Source organism: Vulpes lagopus, chromosome 12, assembly GCF_018345385.1.
Source record: "Vulpes lagopus strain Blue_001 chromosome 12, ASM1834538v1, whole genome shotgun sequence".
In the NCBI taxonomy this organism is placed as follows: Eukaryota; Metazoa; Chordata; class Mammalia; order Carnivora; family Canidae; genus Vulpes; species Vulpes lagopus.
In genome coordinates this window covers 80,601,584-80,623,995 of record NC_054835.1, presented here as the reverse complement: position 1 = coordinate 80,623,995, position 22,412 = coordinate 80,601,584, and the positions used below count along the sequence as shown (strand labels likewise).

The following is a 22,412-nucleotide window of genomic DNA, read 5'->3' as shown; positions in this document are numbered from 1 at the left end:
TTGTTTCAAGCTGTGTGTTTCACGTCTGCTATGTCATCTTGCCTTCCGTTAGCCTATAGCTTATTACACACTCCCACGACCAGTTCTGGAATTTATCTTCACTCACATCCAGCCATTATTCCTCTACCTTCCTGTAAACAAAGACCGGGAAAGCTAACAAGCCAGATGACATCAGGGCATAAAGGGGAGTTCTGAGCAAACTGCCAGGTTTTGCTGTGCAGATGCCCAGAGTAGGTCACCATTTCATCTTAATACAGTTCACTATTCAATTCTTACATGTATTTGTCACACAGTTTGGGGAAGATTTTACATTACTCTTTCATTTAATTCCTACAATAGTCTGGAGAGATATCCTTAATTCTGTGTACAGATGAGGAAGCTAAGATGCAGAAAGGCCAAGCAGCAGCTATGTTCGAGGAGCCAGGATTTACAGGCAGGTGTATCCCTCTCCAAAGTCTGGGCTTTGTTTACCAGGCCTTCTGCTACCCACAATGGAATTGCCATTTATTATTAGACAGTATGCTGGGCAGTATTATAGACACCATGGCATTTAATTCTGATGAAGGTCCTGCACATAAATGGTATCAGCTCATTTCAAAAAGGAGGAAATTGATGCTCCAAAGGTTTAAGTAGTCTGTGCAAAAGGTTCCCATAACCACCAAGGAATCAGAAATCCATTCTAAGAGTGTGTGCCATGGTTCACGAGTCCATGGAGCACTGTGTCGGAGGAAAAGGAGGGAAAAAATGGAAGAGAAAAACGTAAGTAATTATGAGTGTATAGTTCAATAGAATCAGCTTCACTAAGTGTTTCTCTGTTAAATAGTAAGACAACATAAGAAAATAAATTAAGGTCCTAATACTAAAAGTTAACATTTCTGGGAGCACCTGGTTGGCTCAGTTGGTTGAGTGTCTGACTCTTGATCTCAGCTCAGGTCTTGATCTCAGGGTTGCGAGTTCAAGCCCCACATTAATATTTCGATAGTGCTTCCACTGCACAAGGCACCACTCTAAGCATTTTACATATATTAACATGTTTACATTACAGAAAACCTTATAAGGTTGTCACTAGTATGATTCCATCTTACAGACATGAAAACTGCTAAGATTTGAACCTCACCTCTGATTCTAGAGTCTATGCACTTAAAGCATTCTACAGTTCTAAGGTTATTTTGAGTGTACTTTTCCTAAGTGTTAGAAGCAATAACCACTGAAAATCTTCATTTAAGATAGTGTTTCCCTGGGGTCCCTGGATGGGTCAGCCATTAAACCACTGTTTCTTATCTCAGTTCAGGTCATTTGTTTCCCAATCTTTTTATTTTCTTCTTTCTGGTAAATGTCTCTCTCTTGCGTGTGTCTCTTGCTCTCTCTATATATACATTTATTATGTGTGTGTGTGTGTATACACACACACACACACACACACACACACATAGAGCAAATATATTTGAAATTTGTATTACTTAGATATGAATTGTAGCAGGTATATTTATTACATTAAGCAATTTTGGAGGAAAGTCTGGTTTGGTATGATTTTATTTGTATGTATTCTCAGAAGTAGATATTTTTTAAAAGAAAAATAATTACGTATATTAATAAATTCACGAGACGCTTGGGTGGCTCGGTGCTTGAGCATCTGCCTTTGGCCCAGGTCCTGATCCCATGATCCCTGGAGTCCCACTCCTTGCAAGGAGCCTGCTTCTCCCTCTGCCTATGTCTCTGCCTCTCTCTGTGTTTCTCTCCTGAATAAATAAATAAAATCTTTAAAAAAATAAAAATAAAATACATTTATTATACTCCTTGGATACATGGAGATAACTATTCAACAAAAAATTAAAACCTATTTCTTGAATTACATTATGACTCCAGGTTTTAAGGATACCTATTGTGGGTTTTTTTTAAAGATTTTATTTATTTATTCATGAGAGACACAGAGAGAGAGAGAGAGGCAGAGAGACACAGGCAGAGGGAGAAGCAGGCTCCATGCAGGGAGCCTGATGTGGGACTCGATCCCGGGTCTCCAGGATCACGCCCTGGGCTGAAGGCGGTGCTAAACCGCTGAGCCACCCGGGCTGCCCACCTATTGTTTTTATTAAGAGCTTTTAATGTGAAGGCTTCTTTAACATTCTTATATATCTACCAATAATCTTCTTTAAACTCTTAATCCTAGTGCATTCCTAAAGTATCTCTCATTCAAATCCTCACAACCAGTTTCTTTTCCTTTAACGAAATTAGTCAATACGAAAAAATATGTTGCTTTCTTGTTGGAACTATACTATCTCTAGGCTGTTTTCTTCAAGCCATTCTATGGGTTGAAGTTTCTCTGTTCAGACTTGTCTAACTAGTTTCATTTCAATTATTTGTAATTTGTTTTAATTTCTTTCAGCCGTGGACCTCTAATACATCTAGACATGGCATGCAGTTGATTAGAAAGTCAAGCTCAGGGGGCACAGACCTTCAAGATCATATTCTTCCTCCTGCAGATGATGTATCGGTAAGTTCAGTTTCATTTAGCGAATGGCTTGTTTGCTCTACTGTCAGTGGCTAGATTTTCAATGTGTCAGAGCCCTGCCTGTGAGGCGTCCTCAATGGATTCATTCTGCATGGGTCCTGTGAGATTTCTGGAATTATTATAACAGCTGCATTAATTAATCTCTGTAGATGAAATCAATATTTTTGTATTAAAAATCATTCTTATTATTTCATGTTGCCATGTTCAACAGCTGGATTTTGGAAGTTATTGAAAAACCATATTGTCTTATGTTCTGATTGATTCTGGCTTTGGGAGGTTGGGAAAGATGTTCATTTGTTTTAAGCACAGCATCCTTTAAGAAATCTGACTGAAGGGGGGATCCCTGGGTGGTGCAGCAGTTTAGCGCCTGCCTTCAGCCCAGGGCGTGATCCTGGAGTCCTGGGATCATGTCCCACATTGGGCTCCCTACATGGAGCCTGCTTCTCCCTCTGCCTGTGTCTCTGCCCGTCTCTCTCCCCACCCCCTCTGTGTCTTTCATTAATAAGTAAATAAAAATCTTTTTAAAAAGTGTTAAAAAAAAAGAAATCTGACTTAATTTAGCTTCTATAGCATTTCTCTTTTGTTACTTTTCTTTATACCTTATAGTCAGTCCTGGGAACTAACATGGATTGGGAGGTCCATAGCTGCAGAGACACCTGCCTTCCTCATAGAAATCCCAGGATTCCTGTGGGAAGAAGGGAAACAGGAGATCCAGACTGGGGAAAGCCTGTTTACTTTCTAAAATTTTAATTTTAAATATTAAAGAAAAAAACTCAATTATTTCAAGGTCTTTTTTTCTAAAAGGGGTTTGCTACATGCAAAGGAGAGGGAAAATAATATTCTTTAGGATAACTTTATATGCAATTAAAATAGCGATTTTAAACATCCATGATGACAATAATACCTCATTATTGCTTAGATTTATGCCACTTTCAAAACATTTTTACATACATTATTTCATTTGATAGTCAAGACACCCTTGTGAGATCAGAATGGGTATCATTAACTCCCATTTTAATCTGAGCAAAACAAATTAAGGAGCTTCTTTAGATCTATAGAGTTGTATGATGACACAGTCCGAGACCTGCCATCCACAAATCCTAAGACTTACTGGACTTTTTCAGCATCCCTAGGTGGCAAGGATTCTAACCAGGGGAATTTCAGAGATGAGAGTTTAACACTAGCTCAGCCACTAAGTTAGTAGACTTCCCTGGGCTTGCTTCCCACTAATAAAATACACATTTGTTTTAGTTCTTTAGTGAGCACACAGTAATTGTAAAAGAGTTTCTGAGATCCTTAGACAGGATTTACAGGCTTCACACATAATCAGCTCTCCATAAATATTTGTTGAACAAATGAATGAGTACACACATGTAAATTCTAGTATAATATTTTGCTTATTCTTTAAAAGTCATTGAATTAAAAAATGTATATTTCATGTTTATGGAAACCATGATTTTGTAAAGAAGTAGTTCCAAACTTTCATATGGCACATTCTCCAAATTATTCTTTTTTTTAAAAAAGATTTTATTTATTTATTCATGAGAGACACAGAGAGGCAGAGACATAGGCAGAGGGAGAAGTAGGCTCCCCACAGGGAGCCTGGTGTGGGACTCAAACCCAGGACTCTGGGATCATGACCTGAGCCAAAGTCAGACGCTCAACCACTTGAGCCACCGAGGTGTCCCATCCAAATTATTCTTTTAAAAATATCAGGTATCATGGTTATAGACACCAAAAGTCCTCTTTTCTAATGAATATTTGTGTGTTTATAGAAATGTTTTTGTTTAAGGAAAAGATTATAGGAGTAATATTGGGGATCAGTGCTATTGTTCAGCATATCTGTGACATTTGGCAAAGAAAGAGGACAGTGGGAGACAGTGGATGTGTATGGTTTCTTTAACGTAACTTCATAGAAGATCTGCAGGAAATAGCAAGTCACACTAATAGGAAGACTTAAGGACTGAAAAAGAGCAAATGCTTAATAATTACTATGATATTCTGTGTTTTACCTACAGTATTTCTACAATATATTTCATAGCCGTGATCACCATTTTTCTCTATTGACAAGAAATACAATGTGGAAGTTTTCTCAAAATATATTTGATTCATATCTTCACTGTTTCTGCTACACTGAAACTTGGATCTCTTCACTATAAGTTTTGGGAACATCTCTACATTTCAGAGATAGTCCTTAGTGTTCAGACTTTTCTATGAATACCCATTTGCATTTGCCTTTGCATTAGCAGTATCCAAACCCCAACTCTTTCCTATAAATTAATTAATTGGGTGATTCATTCACATTAAATATCAATTATTTTTCCTATATCAAATGGCTTCACCTGAGATTACTGTCCTGTTCCCAAAAGTCTGGCATTGTTTTCTTCCTACAGCTTATTATCTTCAGCATTGCTTGTTAATAAATACAAATATTAGGGTTCCTTCTCATTATCATTCTTTAGAGAAAAACATAGTCCGAGGAAAAACGTTACAAATATTGCTGATTTAAATTTTAATTTCATTAATTTTGGATACTCATGTCAATCAACTGTTAAATCACCAAGTTTATTCTCTAATATATTCAAAAATGCTATCTTCAGGGTTAAAACCAAAATAACGAAGTAAAACCTCCATTTTACCTACTGAACACTAAACTTTGTATAAATTGTCAACTACACTTTACTGTTTGGTTCATTTTCAACAAACTCAGTGCCTCATATGGACTACCTATTGGCTTATTTAATTCTTGCAACAATCCTATGGTTAGATGCCTCTATTCTCTCCACTGTCTAGATGAAAAAAATAACTGGCCATACATCACAGGCAAAGGAGTGAAAGGGAAAAAAATAACTGGCCATACATCACAGGCAAAGGAGTGAAAGGGATTTGAGGCAGTCTGGAGACAGAATCTGAGCTTAATTATTAGTATATCCTGCTTTTCCTTCTTTTTGATAATTTTCAAGAGACAATAACCTTTTGTTTTTTAATTTAAAAACTGAGTAAAGGATTCATAGCGCTAAAAAAGGTTCACTCGGTAGGGCTTTATCTATAGTCAACAAATTGAAATATATATTCATATCATTAAGAGTCAAAAGCTATTTATAGCATCTTCTTTGTTCTGCTTTCCCTCTTTTCCAATTATATGGCATACAGGGAATAATATACTTGTAGATAAAGCGGGCAGGTTGGCAGATAGGTATATAAAGTATATGGAAACCCAGATGTTAGGAATTTATGATCAGATGAGTATATAAATCCTTATTGGGTGGTAGTTATTTTTAATTAACTATAATTAATAATTATATTAATTTTAATATAATTTAATTAATAATAACACCTGACACTTATTATCTATTTACAAAATGTGAATCGTTTTCCATACAGTATCTCATTTATTGTTTGCAATCCTCATATGAGTTAGCTATTATTACCCTCTTTTAAAGAAAAAGAGAGGTGCCGCAGATCATGATTGCCAACTTTAAACTCAAGCTATCCACACCATCCTATCCCCGATATATTCACGGGCCTGTGAAACATATTGGGCAATGACAACAGGTTGACCCACCAGGGGTCTAAAAATAAGCGACATTTGAACAGTATATTACAAAAGGCTTTCACATTCATTATCACCAAGGTCTGGTTACAAATGGGGCAGATAGCCTTGAAGTCAGACTGCTCGCTCAGGCCTTCCCTCCCTTTAGCTCTGTTAACTATTTTGCTTCACCTCTCTGATCCTTAGTTTCATTAATGAGCTGGTGATAAGGTTAGGTAAGGCCCACTCCACGAAGCTGTGATAACAATCCTATGAGAACTCCTGACCAGAAGTAGAAATTTGATATGTGCTAGAGTCCTTCATTTACTCAATCTATTGCCTCATGTCTCTGGGTAGTATTTATTAACAGCACTTTACAAATAGAGAAACTGAAATTCAGAGAGGTTTCATAAACTTTTCAAAATATATCTCAAAGAATTACAAGCAGGAACTGTAGCCAAAGTCTTCTGATCCTAAAAGGTAGAGTCTATCTGTAATACCGGGACTTGGAGAGGATTTGTCTAGGCAAGTGAAGACTTAAAGGAATTTTTAAAAATCTTTGTCAAAGACAAATTCCCTGTGTTTTCCTTTACTAAATTACTAAACTCCTTTCCTATTCCACTACCACACTCACAACACTTCTGACACCAGCTATGTGGGGGTTTCCTCCGAGCAATTCTCCATACTATCCAGGTGTTATACAATTCCATTCTGGCATTAACTGGAATTAGCACAGACTCCACCAGTTAAGGACTCAGTCTTATAAGACCTTCTCTGCCCCTATTTCAGACAGAAATCACAAGTCCAGGTTGTTGTTACCTGAGTTCCTGACAACTGACTATAAATTGGAGCTTCCCACAATCCCCTCCTCTAGTTTTTTTAATATGCTAGGATGGCTCATAGAACTCAAGAAAACAGTTTACCTACAGGATTATCAATTTGTTCCAAATGATATTAAAGGATATGTATGAACAGCCAAATGAAGAGATAAATATAACAAGGTCCAGAAGGGTCTCTAATGTAGGAGATTTTGTCTTTATAGAATTTGGATGTACCACCCTCCCAGCACACGGTATACTAACCCAGAAGGTCTCCAAACCTCATACTATTAGGATTTTTGGAGGCATCATCACATAGACATGATCAATTATGAACTCAATCTTCAGCCCCTCTGCCCTTCTAAGAGGATTATGGCAGGTGGGGGGTGGGAGAATGAAGTTGAAAGTTCCAACTCTAACCATAGCTTGGTCTTTCTGGTGACTAGTCCCAATCCTGAAGCTATCTAGGAATCCACCTAGAGTTAACCCCACTGGGACAAAAGACATTGCTATTAACCAGGAAATTCCAAGGGATGTAAGGGCTCTCTGTCAGGAAATGAGGTTAAAGACCAAATATTAGAACAAAATATGCTCCTATTGCTCTTATCACTTAGGCATTACAAAGGTTTTAGGACCCTATGTCAGGAACTGGGCCAGAGACCAATACATATTCTACTATTTCACAATTTTTGATGTTCATTTTTATTACTTTAGTAGAAATTTATTATTTGTGCTATTTAAAATATTTATAGAAAAGTTTACAATGTTTCATTTTTTTCAATCATATGGCACAAATTGAGACAAAAGCACTGTAGGTCATACCATGAGCTCATGAGGGTAGAATCCAAGTCTTATTCATCCATGCCTTTCTAAGCACTGCATGATGCCTTAAAACAAAATAGAGGTTCAATAAAAGATGGTGAAAAAAGAAAAAAAAAAGAAAAAAAGTGGATAGAAGGACAAATGGATGGATAATTGGATAGACAGATGGAAAAACAAAAGGACAAAAGAGGAATAAGAAATATTATAATAACTGATCAATTCTCAGAAGTTTGTTAGGACATATTTATAGTATATAAGGCATTTGAATACAATTTATTTTTCACACATGCATAGCATCTCAGCCTGGACTTTAACCTCTAATCTGATATATATTTACAGCTTTAATAGACAGGATTGCATCTTGAGCCGAAAACATGTTAGGACTAAACCTCACACACACACACACACAAATGCACGTGCACACATACCACATAACATTTGATGCTATCTTTTCTAGTAAAGTACAACATTCTGTAATAAGTTTCTGTTTTGTTATTCAATTTCATATTCCTCCATTAATATTGTACTTGTAAAACAGCATCTCCATTTTGTTATCACTCTGGATCACAGTGGAACACATTTTTCTTGATTAATCCTGCATTAAAAATATTTTGGGGGGATCCCTGGGTGGCTCAGTGGTTTGGCACCTGCCTTTGGCCCAGGGCATCATCCTGGAGTCCCAGGATCGAGCCTCGGGTTCCTTGCATGCAGCCTGCTTTTCCCTCTGCCTGTGTTTCTGCCTCTCTCTCTCTCTCTCTCTCTCTCTCTCTCCTCTCATGAATGAATAAATAAAATCTTTAAAAAATATATATTTTAGGTATTTCCTAATACCCTTCCAATATGAGCTCTTCCCTGTGGGGCCACTCCAAGATGATCCTAAAATCTAAAATTCTACTTAGGGATCCCTGGGTGGCACAGTGGTTTGGCGCCTGCCTTTGGCCCGGGGCGCGATCCTGGAGACCCGGGATCGAATCCCACATTGGGCTCCCAGTGCATGGAGCCTGCTTCTCCCTCTGCCTGTGTCTCTGCCTCTCTCTCTCTCTCTCTCTGTGACTATCATAAAAAAAAAAATAAATAAATAAAAAAATAAATAAAATTCTACTTATCTCGAAATTACCTACCATGAATATTCTTATTAGTAAGATGCCCATTCTCTTAGCATGGCTGATTTCTATCAAGTGTATAGTAATAATAATAATAATAATAATAATAATAGTTCATATTTATATGGTATTTATTATGTTCTGGTCACTTGACATGGATTAATGCACTTATTTTTCATATAAGTCCTATGAGGTAGGTAGGTTGTAAATGGTTTCATTTCCATTTTACAAATGGGAAGACTGAGACACAAAAGACCCAAATACCCTGCTTCATATTGCAGAGCTAGCAAATGGCAGGGCTAGGACTTGAACACAGGTGGTCTAGCTCCAGAGATTGGTTTCTTATCATCAATTCTATACCATTCTCAATTAGAAGTCAGTTCAATTATGTTGCATTAATTTAAACTAACATGTGATGGTGCTGTATCTTTAACCCAAAGTATAAGTTCTAATCTATTTAAGAAAGGCTTTAGGGGATCCCTGGGTGGCTCAGTGGTTTAGCGCCTGCCTTCAGCCCATGGCGTGATCCTGAAGTCCTGGGATCGAGTCCCACGTCGGGCTCCCTGCATGGAGCCTCCTTCTCCCTCTGCCTCTCTCTCTCTCTCTCTCTCTCTCTCTTTCTCTGGCTCTCTAATTAAAAAATAAATACAAATCTTTTGTAAAAAAGTCTTTGCAGCTATAAACTAGCACCATAAAACTTCATATTTTGCTAATATCTTGGAGGTAAAATACCCATCCTATCCTAGAATACAGTGAGAGAAGACCCTTTTAAGAAATTAAGACTGGAAGATCTAGAACAGACAAGAATTTGAAATCAATCTCACTCATTAGGGTTGGGTAGAAAAAAAAAAAAAAACAGGGCTGCAAGACTTTGGAGTAAATCCAGCTCAGCAAGCCAGACGTGATTAAGGAGGGAGTAACTGTGCAGAGAAGTGGCAGGAAGTGGGAGGCTCACTCCATGGGGATGAAGTATCCATGGGGATCCAGGAAAGGTGTTCTCTCTCTTTTTTTTTCTTTTTGATTTCTTTAATTGAGAAGTTCAAGTCCATTTCATATATTTATTGATTACTGGTACTTCATTTTCTGTGAAGTACCTGTTCATATCATTTGCCTAATTTTCTTTTTCTTTTTTTTTCTTTTTTTTTAAATTGGAGTTCAATTTGCCAACATATAGCATAACACCCAGAGCTCATCCCATCAAGTGCCCCCTCAGTGCCCATCACCCAGTAACCCCCACCCCCCACCCACCTCCCTTTCCACCACCCTGTTCGTTTCCCAGAGTTAGGAGTCTCTCATGTTCTGTCTCCCTTTCTGATATTTCCCACTAATTTTTTCTCCTTTCCCCTTTATTCCCTTTCACTATTATTTATATTCTCCAAATGAATGAGACCATATAATGTTTGTCCTTCTCCGATTGACTTACTTCACTCAGCATAATACCCTCCAGTTCCATCCACATCGAAGCAAATGGTGGGTATTTGTCATTTCTCATGGCTGAGGGATATTCCATTGTATACATAAACCACATCTGCTTTATCCATCATCTTTCTATGGACACTGAGGGTCCTTCCACAGTTTGGCTATTGTGGACATTGCTGCTATAAACATCGGGGTGCAGGTGTCCCGGTGGGAAAGGTGTTCTCAATTCGCTTTAGTTCATGCTTTCCTCTTTTAGCATCAAAATCCTTTTTCTTTCTTTCTTTCTTTCTTTCTTTCTTTCTTTCTTTCTTTCTTTCTTTCTTTCTTTCTTTCTTTTTTTTTTAAAGAGGGGAAAGGCAGAAGAAGTGGAAGAGAGAGAATCTTAAGCAGGCTCCACACCCAGCTCAGAACCCGACACAGGGCTCCATCTCAAAACCCTGAGATCATGACCTGAGTTGAAATCAAGAGTCAGTCGCTTGCTTAACTGACTGAGCCCCCAGATGACCCAGCCTCAAAATTCTCAGTTATGCTCCCCCTTTTTTTTGCCACTTCCATTTCTGGGGCCGAGGTGAAAACATTTCCTTAGATAGAAGAAGAAATAGAGTCTTTTCTTTTTCTGAGGTCCTCATTTTCCTTTTGAGTCACCTGAATTCAGCTCAGCTTGAATAATTTCATCATTTTCCACAAAAATTTTTCTTTGCTCTAGACTCACAATGATATTCAATTTTCCCCATCCTCCCATTTCCCCACCCCTCACTCCCACCCATTACTAGGAGTTAAACAAAGAAGGAGTATCAAAGTTCTGTTTCTCCTTTTTTTCCCCCAAATTATTATTTAAATTCTAGTTAGTTAACATATACTGTACTATTGGTTTTAGGAGTAGAATTTAGTGACATATCACTTATATATAACACCCATGCTCATCACAAGTTTCCACCTTAATGTCCATCAGCCATTTAACCCATCCCCTTTCCACCACCCTCCATCAACCTTCAGTTTGTTCTCTATAGTTAAGAGCCTCTTACAGTTTGCCTTCCTCTCTTTTTTAACCCCACTCCACTATGTTCACCTGTTTTGTTTCTTAAATTCCACATGAGAGTGAAATCATATCATATTTGTCTTTCTCTAACTTATTTCACTTAGCATAATACATTCTAACTCCATTCACCTTGTAAATGACAAGGCTTCATTCCTTTTGATGGCTGAGTAATATGCCATATTGTGTATATGTGCACCACATCTTCTTTATCCGTTTATTAGTCAATGGGCAATTCGGGCTCTTTTCACAGTTTGGCTATTGGGGACATTGCTGCTATAAGTAAGCATCAGAGTGCATGCACCCCTTTGATTCAGAATTTTTGTATCCTTTGGATAAGTAGTAGTGTAATTACTAGGTCATAGGGTAGATCTATTTTTAACTTTTTGAGGAACCTCCATGCTGTTTTCTAGAGTGACTGCACCAGTTTACATTCCCACCAACAGTATAATATGGTTCCTCTTTCTCCACACTCTCACCAACATCTGCTGTTTCCTATATCGTTCATTTTAGACATTCTGTCTGGTATGAGGTGATATCTCACTGTAGTTTTGATTTGTATTTCCCTGATGATGAGTGATTTGAGTATCTTTTCATATGTCTGTTAGTCATCTGTATGTCTTCTTTGAAAAAATGTCTATACATGTCTTCTGACTATTTCTTGATTGGATTTTTGGGGTTTTTTTTTTAGTGTTTAGTTTGATAAATTCTTTATAGATTTTGGAAACAAGCCCTTTATCTGATAAGACATTTGCAAATTTCCATAGGCTTTTAGTCTTGTTGATTGTTTCCTTCACTGTGAGAAAGCTTTTTATCTTGATGAAGTTCCAATAGTTCATATTCGTTTTTGTCTCCCTTGCCTCCAGAGACATATCTAGTAAGAAGGTGCTATAGCCAAGGTCAAAGAAGCTTCCGACTGTGTTCTCCTTTAGGACTTTTATGGATTCTTGTCTCATATTTAGGTCTTTCATTCACTTTGAATTTATTTTTGTCTATGGTGTAAGAAAGTGGTCCAATTTCATTCTTCTGCATGCGGCTGTCCAATATTCTCAAAACCGTTTGTTGAAGAGACTGTCTTTTTTCCTGTTGGATATTCTTTTCTGCTTTGTTAAAGAGGAGTTGACCATAGGGCTGAGGGTCCATTTCTGGGTTCTGCAACATTCTGTTCCAGAATGTTCCATTGATCTATGTGTCTGTTTTTGTGCCAGTACCATATTGTCTTGATGATTTCAAGCTTTGTAGACAGCTTGGAGTCCAGAATTATGATGCCACCAGCTTTGATTTTCTTTTTGACATTCCTTTGGCTATTCGGGTCTGTTGTGGTTCCATACAAGTTTTAGGGTTATTTGTTCCAGCTCTGTGAAAAATGCTGGTGGTATTTTGATAGAGATCTCACCGAATGTATAGATTACTTTGGGTAAAATAGACATTTTGATAACATTTGTTCTTCCAATCCATAAGCATGGAATGTTTTTCCATTTCTTTGTGTCTTCTTCAATTTCTTTCATAAGTTTTCTATAGTTTTCAGAGCACATATATTTTATCTCTTTTATTAGTTTTATTCCTAGGTCTCTTGATGTGTTTTGGTGTAACTATAAATGGGGTCAGTTCCTTGATTTTTCGTCTGCTTCATTATTGGTGTATAGAAATGCAACAGATTCCTGTACATTGATTTTGTATCCTTCCACTTTGCTGAATTTGTGTATCAGTTCTAGCAACCTTTTGGTAGAGTCTTTTGAGTTTTCTACACAGAGTCTGCAAATAACGAAAGTTTCATTTCTTCCTTGTTGACTTGGATGCCTTTTATTTCTTTTTGTTGCCTGTTGTCTGATTGCTAAGACTTGCATTACTATGTTAAATAATAATGGTGCAAGTGGACATCCTGCCTTGTTCCTGACCATAAGAAGCAAAGCTCCCAGTTTTTATCCATTGGGGATGATATTAATTGTGTGTCTTTCATATATGCCCTTTATGATGTTGAAGTATGTTGCATCTATCCCTACTTTGTTGAGGGGTTTTTTTTTAAATCAAGAATGGATGCTGTGTTTTGTCAAATGCTTTTTCTGCACCTATTGAGAGGATCATATATATGGTTCTTAACCTTTCTTTTACTAATGTGGTGTATCATGTTGATTGATTTGCAAATATTGAACCACACTCGCAGTTTAAATGCATGAATTATTCTTTTAATATACTGTTGGATTAGATTTGCTAGTATCTTGTTGAGAATTTTTGTTTCTATGTTCATAAGGGATATTGGTCTGTAATTCTTTTTAATGGTCTCTTTGATTTTGGAAACAAGGTAATGCTGACCTTATAGAAAGAGTTTTCCTTCCATTTCTATTTTTTGGAACAGTTTGAGAAGAATAGGTATTAATTCTTCTTTAAATGTCTGACAGAATTCCCCTGGGAAGCCATCTGGCCCTGGACTTTTGTTTGTTGGGAGATTTTAGATTTCTGATTCAATTTTTTTGCTGATTATGGGTCTATTCAAATTTTCTATTTCCTCCTTTTTCAGTGTTGGTAGTTTGTATGTTTCTAGGAATTTATCCATTTTTTCAGATTGCCCAATTTGTTGGTGTATAATTTTTCATAATATTCTTTTATACATTGTTTGTATTTCTGTGGTGTTGATTGTGATATCTCCTTTTTCATTTGTGATTTTATTTATTTGAATCCTTTCTCTTTTCTTTTTGATAAGTCTGGCTAGAGTTTATCAATTTTATTAATTCTGTCAAAGAACCAACTCCTAGTTCCACTGATCTGTCTGTTGGGCTTTTTGTCTGTTTCTGTATCATTTATTTCTGCTTTACTGTTTATTATTTCCCTTCTTCTGCTGGCATTAGGCTTTATTTCCTATTCCTTTCTAGGTCGTTTAGGTGTAAGGTTAGACTGTGCATTTGAGACTTTTCTTGCTTCTTGAGGTAGGCCTGTATTGCAATATACTTCCCTCTAATGACCACTTTTACTGGATTGCAAAGGTTTTGAACTGTAATTGTTTTCATTTGCATTTTTTCTATGTATTTTTTTTTCTTCTTTAATTTCCTGGTTAACCCATTCATTCCTTAGTAGGATGACCTTTAACCTCCATATATTCGAGGTCTTTCCAAATTTTTTCTTGTGGTTGACTTCAAATTTCATAACGTTGTATTATGAAAATATGCATGATATGATCTCTATGTTTTTGTGCTTCTTGAGGCCTGATTTGTGATGCAGTATGTGATCTATTCTGGAGAATGTTCCATGTGCACTTGAAAAGAATGTGTATTCTGCTGCTTTAGGATGAAACATTCTGAAATCCATCAGGTTCAGTGTGTCATTCAAAGCCATTGGTTTTCTATTAATTTTCTGCTTACATGATCTGTCTATTTATGTAAGTGGGGTATTAAAATCCCTGACAATAAGTTTCTTTATGTTTATTATTAATTGATTTATATATTTGGGCGCTTCCAAGTTGGGGGCATAAATATTTATAATTGTTAGAGCTTCATTCCTGTTGGATAGATCCTCTTGTTATAATATAGTACTCTTCATCTCTTGTTAAAATCCAGCTTGTCTTATATATGTGTGGTTATGCTGACTTTCATTTAACTCCATTAACTCTATTAGCATGATAAATGGTTCTCCACCCTCTTTCTTTCAATCTGTAGGTGCCTTTAGGTCTAAAATGAGTCTCTTGTAGGAAGCATATTGATGGATCTTGTTTTTTGTTTTTTGTTTTTTTTGTAATCCATTCTGATACACTGTGTCTTGATTGGAGCATTTAGTTCATTTACATTCAGAGTGATTATTGATAGATATGAATTTAGTGCCATTATATTACCTGTAGAGTTGGTGTTTCTGGAGATTTTCTCTATTCCTTTCTAGTCTTTGTTGCTTTTAGTCTTAATTTCCCACTCAAGGGGTCCCTTTAAATATTTCCTGCAGGGCTGGTTTAGTGTCACAAACTCCTTTAACTTTTGTTTGTCTTGAAAACTCTTCATCTCTCCTTCTATTCTGAATGACAGCCTTGCTGGATAGAGTATTCTTGGCTACATATTTTTATCATTCAGCATGTTGAATATATCATGCCACTCTCTTCTGGCCTGTCAAGTTCCTGTTGAAAGATCTGCTGCTAACCTTATTTGTCTTCCCTTGTGGGTTAGGGTTTCTTTTCTCTTGTTGCTTTCAGGATTCTTTCCTTATCACTGTATTTTGCAAATTGTACTACAATATGTCTTGGTGTTGGCCTGCTTTTATTGATTTGATGAGTTCTCTGTATCGCCTGTATTTGGATATCTGTTTTATTCCTCAGGTTAGGGAAGTTTTCAGCTATAATTTGCTCAAATAAACCTTATGTCCTTTTTCCCCTCTCCTCTTCTTCTAGGACTCCTATGATACACCTGTTATTAGACTTTATGAAGTCACTGATTTCTCTAAGTCTATCTTTGTGATCCAAAATTTTTCTTTCCTCTTCTTTTCACCTTCATTTTTTCCATAATTTTATCTTCTATATCACTTATTCATTCATCTGTTTCTTCAGTCCTTGCAGTCATTACGTCAAGTTGGTTATAGCATGTTTTATTTTGGCCTGACTAGTTTTTAAGTGTTTTATCTCTGTGGTAAGGTACTCCTTGGTGTCTCCTATGCTTTTCTCAAGCCCAGCTGGTATCCTTATGATTGTTGTTTTAAATTCCAGTCAGGCATAGTCTTCTGTATGTTGGAAAGCCTGTTATGTTTCCTGCTTCTGAGAGTAATGGCTGTATTAAGAAGAGATCATATACTGTCCAGGATCTGGTTCTTCAAGGAAGTGTTTCTGGTGTGTGCTGTGTAAAATCTGCTGTTGTGTTTTGACTGCTTTTTTCCTCAGGTCAGGCCTATGCAGAATTTCTCCTTGTCTACATGAGGAGTGTTTGGATCTTGTCCACTGTGTGGCAAGTTTTAACTAGGTGTCTTTTGCTTGTTAAAAGAATCTAGGTCCTATTTCCCCTAGAGGTGAAACTTTGCAGCACTCTATAGTCAGTAGACTTGGTGAGTGCTGATAGGGGCAGGTGAGCCACTGTTGTGCTATGTGGTCTTCTGGGGGAGGGGTCTCTGGTACTCTGACTCTCAGGCACACTTGCCCTAATTTAGAAACATCTGCAGAGCACAGAGGCATGGGGCTTAGTGAAAGTGGCCCAAGTCTCTACTGTGGGTGCTATGCTGCTCATTGAAGTCCTTCCATGCTAATGGGGTGTGGGGGAAAATTGCATCAGCCTGCTCTCTAATGCCCGGAGTGAGTTCATGCTGGCTGCTATTCAGAAAGCCCTCAGAGAAGAGCTACCAATCTTCCCTTGTGTGTCCCAGGAATCCCTCCAATCCTTGCCTTCATCTTGTCTGTGTCTGAGCTGTCTGCCCATCTGGCAGTACAGTGCTCCTGTATTTTCTCTCAGGCACCACAGCTGGGCTTCAAAACTCCAAGTTTTAGGGATCCAGTGTGACAAGGACCTGAACTTAGCCTCTGGGGGAAGGTCTTGCCACGATATGTGCTGGCGCTGATTTGTCCCAGATGGGCAGTTGCAAGAACATGCAGAGGTGTAGAGTTTATGTTAAAGCACAGCAAAAGCCAATGTCCAGATTAGTTGCCCTTAGCAGGCATCTCTGCTCATATGCTAATGAACAGGGCAGCTCAATGGTGCCTGCCAGCTGTTTTGTTCCCTGAAAGGCAGTGCCACCTCTCCCAAATACACTCCAAGAAGGGGAACTATCTCTCCCAGTGCCACCCAGGGGATCCTCAGAGCACACTCTCTGCTCCTGAGCCTCTACCCTTCTTTTCCACAGGAGCACCTGTAAGCTCACAGCTCTGTCTGGTGATGGCATGGACTTCTAAAACTTCAGTCTTTGTGCTCCACTGCCTGTAAAAACTTGCAGTAATCAGGCTTTCTTGTTTTCCCCATCAATGGTTTTGCAGAAGTGTTTTTCTTGGGCAATGCCCTTCTCTGTTCCCCACTTCTTCAGTCTCTCTCTCTCTCCCTTCTTCCACATCAGGGTTTCCTCTCCTCCACAGACTAGTGATTATTTTCTCCTCCAAATCAGGTCTCTGCATCTCCTACCTTCCATGATGTGGCCTCTCTTCTCCCTCTAATTGCAGTTTGTTTTTTCATTCCTCAGTTTATTTCCTGGGTGTTCAAAATGATTTGATATTCATCTATCTGTGTTTGATGGACAAGGCAAGCATAGGGTTCTCTTACAACTCCACCATCTTAACTCCTCTCCCTTGTTTTTCTTTTTATAACCTCCAGACAAGCATTCCATGAGCATCACAGTGGTATAAATACATCCAGAGCTATGTTTTCTAAACTATTCTGTGGAACATCAGAATCCCACAAGATATCAGTAGATATGGTGCTGTTTTAAAAAGTATATTTGAAAAAATTTCAGTCCAATTTGATAACAGTTTTCAAGTATTTACTAAGAGTCAGATGATGTATACAGCACTGGGGTTGCATCCGTGAACAGATTAGAATATATACAAAACCAAGAGAAATATAGTGTTCACCTATACCTCCATTTAAAACCAGATTCTGAGACTTCTAGAAGTGAGGATTCTATCTAACTTTATTTAACCCATTTTTTCCAAACCTATTTGAATATGCTCTCTCTGAACACTATACAGATTTCTATTTTTATGAATTCATAATATATCCAGCTGTGAAAAAATTTTAAATGGATCTCTAAGATTCCCATCTCCTGGTGTACACATTTCTTCTCCCAGTTATTCAAGCACTGATTTATGTGCTGTTGTAAAGGAATTTTGCAGATATACTTAAGGTCTCAAATCAGTGAACTTTAAGATGGGGAGATTATCCTTGGTGGGCCTATTCTAATCATGTGACACCTTTGGAAAGAACTGGGCTCTACCTGGAGAAAGAGAGATTCAAGAGAGATTTGTTAGGAGGGTGATTCTCCACTGCTGGCTATAGAGATGGAATGGGCCACGTGCAAAGAATGGGGATGGAATTTAGGAGCTGAAAGAGAGGTCTGCGACAGCCAACAAAAAAACAGGGACCCCAGTTCAGCTTCAAGGAATTGAGCTCTGGGGTGCCTGGGTGGTTTAGTCAGTTGGGCACCTGACTCTTGATTTTGGCTCACATCACGATCAGATGGTAAGATCGAACCCTAAGTTGGGCTCCCTGCTTAGCTCAGAGTCTACTTGAGATTCTCTCTCTCCCTCTCCCTTTGCCTCTTCCCCTGCTCACACACACTCACTCTCTAAAATAAATGGATACATACGTACATACATACAATCTTCAAAGAACTGAGCTCTGCCTATAACCTAAGTGAGCTTAGGAGATGATCACTACTGTCCGATGAGAAAGCTGCTCCAACCAACACCTTGATTTCAACTTAAGAGATCCTGAGCAGAGAACTCAGACATGACACAGACAGAATTGTGAACTCATAAGTGGTATTTGCTTTATGGTCCTAACTTTGGTAATTTGTGGCAATTGAAAGTTGATACACTAGTGTTTGTTTTATGGTGCAAGTAAAGCAGGAAGAAAAAATGTATGAGCACCACGGTTCATTGCATCTCTACTTACAATTAGGCTAGATTTCCAAGGCTTTACTAAGCCTATTTCTTTTCAAATCTGAAGTGATATGCACAATACTAGCAGGACCTCTCCAGAATGGAAAGTCAATGATGCATGTTTGCTTTCATGCATTTCTTATTTGTATTCATAAAAGTGACGCTGAGTTGAAAGTTTATTCATATAAGGATTAAGTAGCTGCAGCTTTGTCTCATGGCTCCTGAAGCTTTTGTAATTTGCTATTGTACATCTGTTCTTCCCCAGACATTTTCTCAAAGGAAGAAACATTCTTAATACCCCCCCCCCCCATTCATTAGTCATCATTCCCCAGACTCCAAGGAGTCTGCAACTCCTTGTATGGGATTTATAGATATGACTGCCATAGCACTTGAAGCAGTGTGTCATTGATTATTGAACCACTCTTCTGCTAAGACTCACCGTTCAGTCTGTAACAGTGTGAATTTGTGTACATCTCAGTAGTAGGATATGATCTTCCTGTCACTGACTTTCTTCATTTGTCCTACTCAGAGGAACTCTGCTGTGATGGGAAGATAGATTTCAAAGCTTGTAAATCTCCTTGAGTTCTAGCTTTTCTTCTTTGTTTTTGTTTTTGAATGACTTAGAGACATACTAAGATTCTCTGAGAAAAGGAATGTTCAAATAAATGAAGAATGAATAAATGAGTGAATAGATGAATGTATGAATAATAAATCAATTTAAGAATTTTAATGTGCATTCAGTGGAAAAGCAATCTGGATCTGAAAAAAAGAATAGTGCCCTAACGTTAGAAGGCATGAGTTTGAGATGACTGCTGTTATATCAGAGAAGTCATTTAATCATCTCCAGGCTCAGTTTCCTCACCTGGAAAATGTGCTGAATTTTACCAAGTAGCTCTAAGTTATCCTTCACTTCTGATTTTAGATTTTAAGCTGTTTAAGAGGCAGTAATATTATACTACATGGAGCTTATGTTTGTTATTATATTCTGGAACTTTAGCTTTTGTCCCTTGGAAGACATGCTGCCTTTCCATAGCCGGTTGTCTAGGTTCTTTTTAATCAGTCAATGCACACATTTTCAATATTTCCTATACTCAACAGGAATCAGATCTCTCAAGTTCCACTAGATTTGTTAGGCAAATGTATTACTTTGGCCAAAACTATCATCTTCTTAAGTATTTAGGTCCATACACTGTATCTTTTGTGCTTGCATTTACATATAAAATATATTTATGTTCAAAAGAAAAAATTCCTATAAATCAACTGATATCTATTTAAAATTACATTCAGTGCAAAACATTGCACTAAACCTTGTGAGGAAATATGAAAAATACTTTCTATCCCCAAAGCTAAATGAAAGGGATAAATAAAGCTGACTACAATGGCAAATTGCAGAGAAGGTGCACTACAAAATGAGTTAGATGACCAGGACCCATCCTCTCAGTCTCTGTTATTTCATACGTAAAGCTGGTATAATATCTTTCTCTCATGGATTTATAAAATTCCCACTTTTTACCAAGTATCTTATTAAATGTTGATGATAAAAATATGAACAACGCTAGTCTAGCCCATTAAGGAGTTCACAGTTAAGTTTAGATTAATATACATGCAAACAAATACTTGACACAATGTCATTAGGACTATTGTTAATCATATGGTTCTAGAAAAAAAAATGCAAAGAGTTATTTTTTTCCTCCTAAATTGTGGGAATTTCCTCTAACCTTCATGTGATAAAAATATAATATATATATACCATCCCATTTGAAGTAGTCTTGTCAAATGAATTTAACCAAAATCTAATCAAGTCTTTAGATATTTTTAACCTTACAGGAAGTGAGAGGGATAGATGAAAGAATTAGTGAAACTGTAAGAAAGCACTGAGACAAGCAATAAGGTGGGGTGTTCTAAAGGACGACTGGTTTGATGTCTACAAGTCAATGTCATTAAAAATAAAAGGAAGCAGGACTCTTCTTTTAGACTGAAAGACTTAGAAGATAGAACAATCAAATATACTACATTGTTCTTGATTATGTCCTGATTTGTACAAACCATTATTAAATATAATGCAGGTAATAGAATGAGTTTGAAGATGGACTGGATAGTAGGAGATACTGAAGAAATATTGTTAATTTTTAGGAGTGGTATAGTATTGTGGTTATGTGGGGAAAACTCTGTTTATAATAGTGATTTAGTGAAAAATCATAATGTCCTATTTCACATTAAATATGGCAGCAAAATGAATGAAGCAAAATGGCAAAAATATTAACAATTGAAAAATGATGTGATAAATACAAGGGTGTTCTACTTACTCTACCACTCTAAATTTCTATGTATCTGAAATATTTCTTTTTTTTAATTTTTTTTTATAATTTTTATTTATTTATGATAGTCACAGAGAGAGAGGGAGAGTGAGAGAGGCAGAGACACAGGCAGAGGGAGAGGCAGGCTCCATGCACCGGGAGCCCGACGTGGGATTCGATCCCGGTCTCCCAAGATCGCGCCCTGGGCCAAAGGCAGGCGCCAAACTGCTGCGCCACCCAGGGATCCCTGAAATATTTCATAATAAAGACTTAAAAGACAAAAAGTAAATGGGATATTAGATTTGAAATTATTTTGTAAACTCTAAAAGGATAGAGAAAAGAGAGAAAAAAAGGAGGAAGAAGGAATGAATGGTGTTTTTTCAAGCATGTGTGCTACTTTGGACCACACTGCTAAGAGAAGTCAGACCTGGCCACCACAGAGAACCAGTGCCTCCAGAAATAGAAACCAGGAGCATTTTATGGATGCTCACGGATTCTCAGATCCTGATATTTTTAACACCTCTTTCACACCAAGATGACCTTGATGAAAATTGAAGACAAATGTCTTCTTGCTGGGAAAGGCAGACCAAAGCAACCTAATTTTATCCAAAAGAGAACCAGAAAGCCTTTAACTGTTGAAATGTAAGAGTAACTGGTGGCTTTTCTTTTTCACAGAACAGTAGGATTTCGCACCCAAAATAGAGATTTGAAACCATGGATGATTGCCCTTCTCGCTGTATTATTACTGACGGTGGTGGCAGTAACCATTGGTCTTCTGGCTCACTTGTTAGTCTCTGGTATGTAAAAATTATGGATTCCACTCAGTCTGATTTCATTTTTCTGCAAACCTTCATTTGTATATACGTATATTCATCTGTATACGTAATTTCATCCAAAAACAGATTTGTACTTACCAACAAATGCCCCCATTTAGAATTTTTTAAATTTATTCAATCATTTTATCAATAAATAATTACTGACTGCATATTATATATGAGTACCTTTCTGGATGACTCAGGACATAGTATTAAGTAAAGCAGACCAGGTACCTACCCACCTAGAGCTCACAACTTAGTATCCTTTTGCACCTCTACACAAAAGATCAAAAATAGTAACTGAAATTTACTAGCAATCATAATAAACAACTTTAGTCACTCAAGTGAATAACTCTGATAAATTAGTTATTAAAATTGGCTCATTCACTCATCATTCTATCCACCAACATTGCAAAGGCAAAAGAAAAACATATGTCTAATGAAATAATGAATTTTGAAATTAGTAAACTATAGATATAGAATTTTGCTACTTATTTTTAGAGAAAATTTTATTC

General features: G+C 37.3%; 1 protein-coding gene across 1 annotated transcript in view; it reads left to right on the top strand.

Moving 5' to 3' along the window:
• The first annotated feature begins 744 nt into the window (after positions 1-744).
• TMPRSS11A (transmembrane serine protease 11A) overlaps positions 745-22,412 on the top strand; it is a 51,473-nt gene continuing 29,805 nt past the window's right edge. The window contains exons 1-3 of the mRNA XM_041726882.1: positions 745-759; positions 2,384-2,491; positions 21,753-21,879. Of these exons, the coding sequence (XP_041582816.1) occupies positions 745-759; positions 2,384-2,491; positions 21,753-21,879 (250 nt within the window). The remainder of the gene's footprint in view (positions 760-2,383; positions 2,492-21,752; positions 21,880-22,412) is intronic.